The 9,864-nt window shown below is 39.9% G+C and overlaps 1 protein-coding gene across 3 annotated transcripts in view; it reads left to right on the top strand.

Annotated features, from left to right (window-relative positions):
• Positions 1 to 9,864, top strand: part of LOC118371767 (glucosidase 2 subunit beta-like) — a 317,257-nt gene that overhangs the window by 90,123 nt on the left and 217,270 nt on the right. For all 3 annotated transcript variants that reach the window (XM_052459258.1, XM_052459259.1, XM_052459260.1), the window contains one exon: positions 9,045 to 9,114. In XM_052459258.1, the coding sequence (XP_052315218.1) occupies positions 9,045 to 9,114 (70 nt within the window). The remainder of the gene's footprint in view (positions 1 to 9,044; positions 9,115 to 9,864) is intronic.

Genomic DNA, 9,864 nt, shown 5'->3' on the forward strand with positions numbered 1-9,864 from the left:
CGGAGTGGGCGCATTTAACTTTTCAACTACTTTTTAGCTACTTTGCAACTACTTAGCATGTTAGCAAACCCTAACCCTAACATGAACCATTATAGCTAACCCTAACCTTATCCATTATAGCTAACCCTTACCTTAACCCTAACCTTATCCATTATAGCTAACCCTTCCCCTAACCCTAACCTTATCCATTATAGCTAACCCTTACCCCAACCCTAACCCTAACATGAACCATTATAGCTAACCCTTACCCCAACCCTAACCTTATCCATTATAGCTAACCCTTCCCCTAACCCTAACCTTATCCATTATAGCTAACCCTTACCCCAACCCTAACCCTAACATGAACCATTATAGCTAACCCTTTCCCTAACCCTAACCTTATCCATTATAGCTAACCCTTACCCTAATCCTAACCTTATCCATTATAGCTAACCCTTACCCTAACCCTAACCTTATCCATTATAGCTAACCCTTCCCCTAACCCTAACCTTATCCATTATAGCTAACCCTTACCCTAACCCTAACCTTATCCATTATAGCTAACCCTTACCCTAACCCTAACCTTATCCATTATAGCTAACCCTTCCACTAACCCTAACCTTATCAATTATAGCTAACCCTTCCCCTAACCCTAACCTTAACCATTATAGCTAACCCTTCCCCTAACCCTAACCTTATCCATTATAGCTAACCCCGACCCTAACCTTAACCATTATAGCTAACCCCTACCCTAACCTTAACCATTATAGCTAACCCCTACCCTAACCTTAACCATTATAGCTAACCCCTACCCTAACCTTAACCATTATAGCTAACCCCTACCCTAACCTTAACCATTATAGCTAACCCCTACCCTAACCTTAACCATTATAGCTAACCCCTACCCTAACCTTAACCATTATAGCTAACCCCTACCCTAACCGTAACCATTATAGCTAACCCCTTTTTACCCTTTGTTGTGGTTTCCAATTGGTAGTTACAGTCTTGTCTCATCGCTGCAAGTCCCGTACGGATTTGGGAGAGGTGAAGGTCGAGAGCCGTGCGTCCTCTGAAACACAACCCAACCACGCCGCGCTGCTTCTTGACACAATGGCCACTTAACCCAGAAGCCAGCCGCACCAATGTGTCGGAGGAAACACCGTACTCCTGGCGACCGTGTCAGCGTGCACTGCGCTCGGCCCGCCGCCCCCATGGGTAAATTATCATATTTATTTGTACCACTCGTGACTGACAAACCTACATGCCAAGTATAGACCCTATTATTGTGGTCTGTGCAGGTTATTGAGAACTTTCTCTTTTCGTGTTTCCTCAGTAGGTTTCTTCAAGGAGAATGCCCCCACTTCTATATCAAAGATAGTTTAAAAAAACACTGCAGTACATAATATAGTAATACTATAGTATTTATATAGTAAACTGTAAATACGAGTGTATAGTATTTTAATATCTTACCAAAAACACTATAGTGTATAGTATACAGTAAAATCCACAAAAACTGTCTGTAACAACTAACTATAGTGTCTGTTATTTAGAGATCCTCATTGTGTTAGATCCCCAGAAAAGGTCTACATTACACTGACATATCAACCATTCTCTCGCCAACCTCACTGACCTGTAACCAAAGAGCCCGGATGCCCTGAGACCTGAAATCACTACCCCATTACGATGGAACAGCTCGTCAGAACGGCAAGAACAACAGAGGACGAGGAGAACGAGGAGAACGAGGAGTAGGATGCACTACTGGCCTACTGCTGAGGGAATTCAGTACGTCTCGCTTACAAGAGGAGGCCTAATGTCACTCACAGTTGGCTGTCAGAAATATAGGTCTGCCAAAAAAGGAAAAACAAGACGTGGGGATTTACTTTTATTTATTTTTATTATTTTTTTTGCATAATTTGACATTCTCAGTCGAATTTGGACCTCAGTCAGTGCATGTGGGCAGCTATTTAAATTGCACCAGTTCCCTTTTATGTAAATGTTGATAGCCCTCAACCCCCACTAAGCTTTTAGCCATCTATTTTGTTAAGGGCTGTATCTATAAGAGAAGTCTCTCAAGTCGGTGCTGTGGGTAGGGAACCAAATGAAGTCTGTTTGATAATAATAAACTGGGAATTATCTGCTTGTCAATTAATTAATGGTTTCTAGTTTATGTTCCCATTTCATTTACCGCTGCCTGACTTTCTCTCGGTTGACACATACCCCCAGTGCCCCATTGCATTTCCAAACAATAAAATACACTGGCAAGGGGAAGGGAAGAGTCTTCAATGTCCCTACTGTAGTTTATAGTCCCTACTGTAGTTTATAGTCCCTACTGTAGTTTATAGTTCCCTACTGTAGTTTATAGTCCCTACTGTAGTTTATAGTTCCCTACTGTAGTTTATAGTCCCTTACTGTAGTTTATAGTCCCTACTGTAGTTTATAGTTCCTTACTGTAGTTTATAGTTCCTGGCTGTAGTTTATAGTTCCTACTGTAGTTTATAGTCCCCTACTGTAGTTTATAGTTCCTGGCTGTAGTTTATAGTTCCTTACTGTAGTTTATAGTCCCCTACTGTAGTTTATAGTTCCTACTGTAGTTTATAGTCACTACTGTAGTTTATAGTTCCCTACTGTAGTTTATAGTTCCTGGCTGTAGTTTATAGTTCCTTACTGTAGTTTATAGTCCCCTACTGTAGTTTATAGTTCCTACTGTAGTTTATAGTCACTACTGTAGTTTATAGTCCCCTACTGTAGTTTATAGTTCCTACTGTAGTTTATAGTCACTACTGTAGTTTATAGTCCCCTACTGTAGTTTATAGTTCCTGGCTGTAGTTTATAGTTCCTTACTGTAGTTTATAGTCCCCTACTGTAGTTTATAGTTCCTACTGTAGTTTATAGTCACTACTGTAGTTTATAGTTCCCTACTGTAGTTTATAGTTCCTTACTGTAGTTTATAGTCCCTTACTGTAGTTTATAGTCCCTACTGTAGTTTATAGTCCCTACTGTAGTTTATAGTCCCTACTGTAGTTTATAGTCACTACTGTAGTTTATAGTTCCCTACTGTAGTTTATAGTTCCTTACTGTAGTTTATAGTCCCCTACTGTAGTTTATAGTCCCTACTGTAGTTTATAGTCACTACTGTAGTTTATAGTTCCCTACTGTAGTTTATAGTTCCTTACTGTAGTTTATAGTCCCTACTGTAGTTTATAGTCCCTACTGTAGTTTATAGTCCCTACTGTAGTTTATAGTCCTTACTGTAGTTTATAGTCCCTACTGTAGTTTATAGTCACTACTGTAGTTTATAGTCCCTACTGTAGTTTATAGTCCCTACTGTAGTTTATAGTCCCTACTGTAGTTTATAGTTCCTACTGTAGTTTATAGTCCCCTACTGTAGTTTATAGTCCCCTACTGTAGTTTATAGTCCCTACTGTAGTTTATAGTCCCTACTGTAGTTTATAGTTCCTTACTGTAGTTTATGTTCCCATTTCATTTACCGCTGCCTGACTTTCTCTCGGTTGACACATACCCCCAGTGCCCCATTGCATTTCCAAACAATAAAATACACTGGCAAGGGGAAGGGAAGAGTCTTCAATGTCCCTACTGTAGTTTATAGTTCCCTACTGTAGTTTATAGTTCCTACTGTAGTTTATAGTCCCTACTGTAGTTTATAGTCACTACTGTAGTTTATAGTTCCTTACTGTAGTTTATAGTCCCCTACTGTAGTTTATAGTTCCTACTGTAGTTTATAGTCACTACTGTAGTTTATAGTTCCCTACTGTAGTTTATAGTTCCTTACTGTAGTTTATAGTCCCTACTGTAGTTTATAGTCCCTACTGTAGTTTATAGTCCCTACTGTAGTTTATAGTCCTTACTGTAGTTTATAGTCCCTACTGTAGTTTATAGTCCTTACTGTAGTTTATAGTCCCTACTGTAGTTTATAGTTCCTTACTGTAGTTTATGTTCCCATTTCATTTACCGCTGCCTGACTTTCTCTCGGTTGACACATACCCCCAGTGCCCCATTGCATTTCCAAACAATAAAATACACTGGCAAGGGGAAGGGAAGAGTCTTCAATGTCCCTACTGTAGTTTATAGTTCCTTACTGTAGTTTATAGTCCCTACTGTAGTTTATAGTTCCTTACTGTAGTTTATAGTCACTACTGTAGTTTATAGTCCCCTACTGTAGTTTATAGTCACTACTGTAGTTTATAGTCCCCTACTGTAGTTTATAGTCCCTACTGTAGTTTATAGTCCCTACTGTAGTTTATAGTTCCCTACTGTAGTTTATAGTCCCTACTGTAGTTTATAGTCACTACTGTAGTTTATAGTCCCTACTGTAGTTTATAGTTCCTTACTGTTGTTTATAGTTCCCTACTGATGTTTATAGTTCCCTACTGTAGTTTATAGTTCCCTACTGTAGTTTATAGTTCCCTACTGTAGTTTATAGTCCTTACTGTAGTTTATAGTTCCTTACTGTAGTTTATAGTTCCTTACTGTAGTTTATAGTTCCTTACTGTAGTTTATAGTCCCTACTGTAGTTTATAGTCCCTACTGTAGTTTATAGTCCCTACTGTAGTTTATAGTCACTACTGTAGTTTATAGTTCCCTACTGTAGTTTATAGTTCCTTACTGTAGTTTATAGTCCCCTACTGTAGTTTATAGTCCCTACTGTAGTTTATAGTCACTACTGTAGTTTATAGTTCCCTACTGTAGTTTATAGTTCCTTACTGTAGTTTATAGTCCCTACTGTAGTTTATAGTCCCTACTGTAGTTTATAGTCCCTACTGTAGTTTATAGTCCTTACTGTAGTTTATAGTCCCTACTGTAGTTTATAGTTCCTTACTGTAGTTTATGTTCCCATTTCATTTACCGCTGCCTGACTTTCTCCCGGTTGACACATACCCCCAGTGCCCCATTGCATTTCCAAACAATAAAATACACTGGCAAGGGGAAGGGAAGAGTCTTCAATGTCCCTACTGTAGTTTATAGTTCCCTACTGTAGTTTATAGTTCCTACTGTAGTTTATAGTCCCTACTGTAGTTTATAGTCACTACTGTAGTTTATAGTCCCCTACTGTAGTTTATAGTCCCTACTGTAGTTTATAGTTCCTACTGTAGTTTATAGTCCCTACTGTAGTTTATAGTCACTACTGTAGTTTATAGTCCTTACTGTAGTTTATAGTCCCTACTGTAGTTTATAGTCCCCTACTGTAGTTTATAGTCCCTACTGTAGTTTATAGTCACTACTGTAGTTTATAGTTCCCTACTGTAGTTTATAGTTCCTTACTGTAGTTTATAGTCCCTACTGTAGTTTATAGTCCCTACTGTAGTTTATAGTCCTTACTGTAGTTTATAGTCCCTACTGTAGTTTATAGTTCCTTACTGTAGTTTATGTTCCCATTTCATTTACCGCTGCCTGACTTTCTCTCGGTTGACACATACCCCCAGTGCCCCATTGCATTTCCAAACAATAAAATACACTGGCAAGGGGAAGGGAAGAGTCTTCAATGTCACTACTGTAGTTTATAGTTCCCTACTGTTGTTTATAGTTCCCTACTGTAGTTTATAGTTCCCTACTGTTGTTTATAGTTCCCTACTGTAGTTTATAGTTCCCTACTGTAGTTTATAGTCCCTACTGTAGTTTATAGTTCCCTACTGTTGTTTATAGTTCCCTACTGTTGTTTATAGTTCCCTACTGTAGTTTATAGTTCCTTACTGTTGTTTATAGTTCCTTACTGTTGTTTATAGTCCCCTACTGTAGTTTATAGTTCCTTACTGTAGTTTATAGTCCCCTACTGTAGTTTATAGTCCTTACTGTAGTTTATAGTCCCTACTGTAGTTTATAGTCCCTACTGTAGTTTATAGTCCTTACTGTAGTTTATAGTCCCTACGGTAGTTTATAGTTCCTTACTGTAGTTTATGTTCCCATTTCATTTACCGCTGCCTGACTTTCTCTCGGTTGACACATACCCCCAGTGCCCCATTGCATTTCCAAACAATAAAATACACTGGCAAGGGGAAGGGAAGAGTCTTCAATGTCCCTACTGTAGTTTATAGTCCCTACTGTAGTTTATAGTCCCTACTGTAGTTTATAGTCCCTACTGTAGTTTATAGTTCCCTACTGTAGTTTATAGTCCCTACTGTAGTTTATAGTTCCCTACTGTAGTTTATAGTCCCTTACTGTAGTTTATAGTTCCCTACTGTAGTTTATAGTCCCTACTGTAGTTTATAGTTCCTTACTGTAGTTTATAGTTCCTTACTGTAGTTTATAGTTCCTACTGTAGTTTATAGTTCCTTACTGTAGTGTATAGTTCCTTACTGTAGTTTATAGTCCCTACTGTTGTTTATAGTCCCCTACTGTAGTTTATAGTCCCCTACTGTAGTTTATAGTCCCCTACTGTAGTTTATAGTCCCTACTGTTGTTTATAGTCCCCTACTGTAGTTTATAGTCCCCTACTGTAGTTTATAGTCCCTACTGTAGTTTATAGTCCCCTACTGTAGTTTATAGTCCCTAATGTAGTTTATAGTCCCTAATGTAGTTTATAGTCCCTACTGTAGTTTATAGTCCCCTACTGTAGTTTATAGTTCCTTACTGTAGTTTATAGTTCCTTACTGTAGTTTATAGTTCCTTACTGTAGTTTATAGTCCCCTACTGTAGTTTATAGTCCCCTACTGTAGTTTATAGTCACTACTGTAGTTTATAGTCCCTAATGTAGTTTATAGTCCCTACTGTTGTTTATAGTCCCCTACTGTAGTTTATAGTCACTACTGTAGTTTATAGTCCCTAATGTAGTTAATAGTTCCCTACTGTTGTTTATAGTTCCTTACTGTAGTTTATAGTCCCTACTGTAGTTTATAGTCCCCTACTGTAGTTTATAGTCCCCTACTGTAGTTTATAGTCCCCTACTGTAGTTTATAGTTCCCTACTGTAGTTTATAGTCACTACTGTAGTTTATAGTCACTACTGTAGTTTATAGTCCCTAATGTAGTTTATAGTCCCTAATGTATTTTATAGTCCCTACTGTAGTTTATAGTCCCCTACTGTAGTGTATAGTCCCTAATGTAGTTTATAGTCCCTAATGTAGTTTATAGTCCCTACTGTAGTTTATAGTCCCCTACTGTAGTTTATAGTTCCTTACTGTAGTTTATAGTTCCTTACTGTAGTTTATAGTCCCCTACTGTAGTTTATAGTCCCCTACTGTAGTTTATAGTCCCTAAGGTAGTTTATAGTCCCTACTGTTGTTTATAGTTCCTTACTGTAGTTTATAGTCCCCTACTTTAGTTTATAGTCCCTACTGTAGTTTATAGTCACTACTGTAGTTTATAGTCCCCTACTGTAGTTTATAGTTCCTACTGTAGTTTATAGTCACTACTGTAGTTTATAGTCCCTACTGTAGTTTATAGTCCCTACTGTAGTTTATAGTCCCCTACTGTAGTTTATAGTCCCTACTGTAGTTTATAGTTCCTACTGTAGTTTATAGTCCCTACTGTAGTTTATAGTCACTACTGTAGTTTATAGTCCCCTACTGTAGTTTATAGTCCCTACTGTAGTTTATAGTCACTACTGTAGTTTATAGTCCCTACTGTAGTTTATAGTTCCTACTGTAGTTTATAGTTCCTACTGTAGTTTATAGTCCCTACTGTAGTTTATAGTTCCTACTGTAGTTTATAGTCACTACTGTAGTTTATAGTCCCTACTGTAGTTTATAGTCCCTACTGTAGTTTATAGTTCCCTACTGTAGTTTATAGTCCCTACTGTAGTTTATAGTCCCTACTGTAGTTTATAGTCCCTACTGTAAAAAAATGTATGTTTGAGTCATTTCCCCCCTCTGTCTCAAGAGCCCTGTGTTTATGTCAGCAGTGTCCTTGTGATCCTTAACAGGTGTTTAGTCTCCTCAGAGAAAGTGACCCCCAATCCATCTGACAATGTCTCCCATTCAAAGGGCTAGAAAAGTCACTGCCTCTCTGTGGTAGGAAGACAACACCATCACATCCTCAAACCAGACCTATATTCCATGGTCCCTGGTGTAGACATGCCATATTTAGTCTAGTTAAGCATCAATGGTGCTCCACACCAAAAACAAATGCTTTGAACTGCACATATTTAATATCACAACAGTATCATTTTTTTTGGGGGGAGGGGGTGCCTGTAAGCATCAACAAAATAAACCTACACAGCCGTAAATACACAAAGCCCAAATGTGACCTCTCAAACTGGAGATAAGTATGCCGTTCCAGTGATGTACTTCAATATTCAGCACAGGTTATACAGTCTAATAATTCACTCTCTTTAAAGACCCCCCCCACCCCTCCAACTTGAAGGTTGAATTTCATTTGACACATTTTCCAAATAAACACTTGCTTCAAACATGGCACAACAAATTGTATCAACCCCCTCCCCCGCCTCCCCATGCGGCCAAAACAACCACAGAACCCAGGCATGGTGTTTTGTGTCTGACTGCCTATTGAGAGACACCACGCAGAGACTCACAGCTATGTAGCTGCAACAAACCAATGACCATGTCACAACCACAGAACCCAGGCATGGCGTTTTGTGTCTGACTGTCTATTGAGAGACACCACGCAGAGACTCACAGCTATGTAGCTGCAACAAACCAATGACCATGTCACAACCACAGAACCCAGGCATGGCGTTTTGTGTCTGACTGTCTATTGAGAGACACCACGCAGAGACTCGCAGCTATGTAGCTGCAACAAACCAATGACCATGTCACAACCACAGAACCCAGGCATGGCGTTTTGTGTCTGACTGCCTATTGAGAGACACCACGCAGAGACTCACAGCTATGTAGCTGCAACAAACCAATAACCATGTCACAACCACAGAACCCAGGCATGGCGTTTTGTGTCTGACTGTCTATTGAGAGACACCACGCAGAGACTCGCAGCTATGTAGCTGCAACAAACCAATGACCATGTCACCTCAACGCCCTGTCACACACACCCTGCTTTATAGATGAATGCAACCGTAACCCAAGGTCCTTTCAGAATACACTGTATATCTTTCACCTTGTTCTCTCTCCCCTCTCTCCTTCCATTACGTGTCCGCAGATCAAAGGGAGACGTGGTGTGCCAGGCAGTCTGGCAGATGAAGACCCCAACATCAAGGCCGCCGTGAGCGGTAAGTCAGTACGCCTCGACTCCCCTCTCCACCGTCGCCAAAACCCCCTCCGTCCTCCACGTCATTCCAAACCATCATGTTCCACAGATCGGCATCAGATCTAGGATGACTAATCCTGTGTGTGTGTGTGTGTGTGTGTGTGTGTGTGTGTGTGTGTGTGTGTGTGTGTGTGTGTGTGTGTGTGTGTGTGTGTGTGTGTGTGTGTGTGTGTGTGTGTGTGTGTGTGTGTGTGTGTGCGGGATGGGTTGGTGGGTGGGTGGGTATTCAGAATTAAATTGCCATTTGAAAGACATGTACTGTATGTGATGGAGTAGCCATATATTACAAATCTATACTGGTCATCCTCCTGATCCCAGATCAGATACTAATCATGGCTTCCTGAACCCAGATCAGATACTAATCATGGCTTCCTGGACCCAGATCAGATACTCATCATGGCTTCCTGAACCCAGATCAGATACTAATCATGGCTTCCTGAACCCAGATCAGATACTAATCATGGCTTCCTGAACCCAGATCAGATAATAATCATGGCTTCCAGAACCCAGATCAGATACTCACCATGGCTTCCTGAACCCTACTCAGATGCTCATCATGGCTTTCTGTCTGTCTTACTCAGTCTGTCTGTCTCCGTCTGTCTCTTTCTCTGCCTGTCTGTCTGTTTCTCTCCATCTGTCTCTGTTTCTCTCTGTCCGTCTGTCTGTCTTCATCTGTCTATCTCTTTCTCTGTCTGTCTTTCTTTCTCTGTCT

This window comes from Oncorhynchus keta, chromosome 13, assembly GCF_023373465.1.
Source record: "Oncorhynchus keta strain PuntledgeMale-10-30-2019 chromosome 13, Oket_V2, whole genome shotgun sequence".
Lineage (NCBI taxonomy): Eukaryota > Metazoa > Chordata > Actinopteri > Salmoniformes > Salmonidae > Oncorhynchus > Oncorhynchus keta.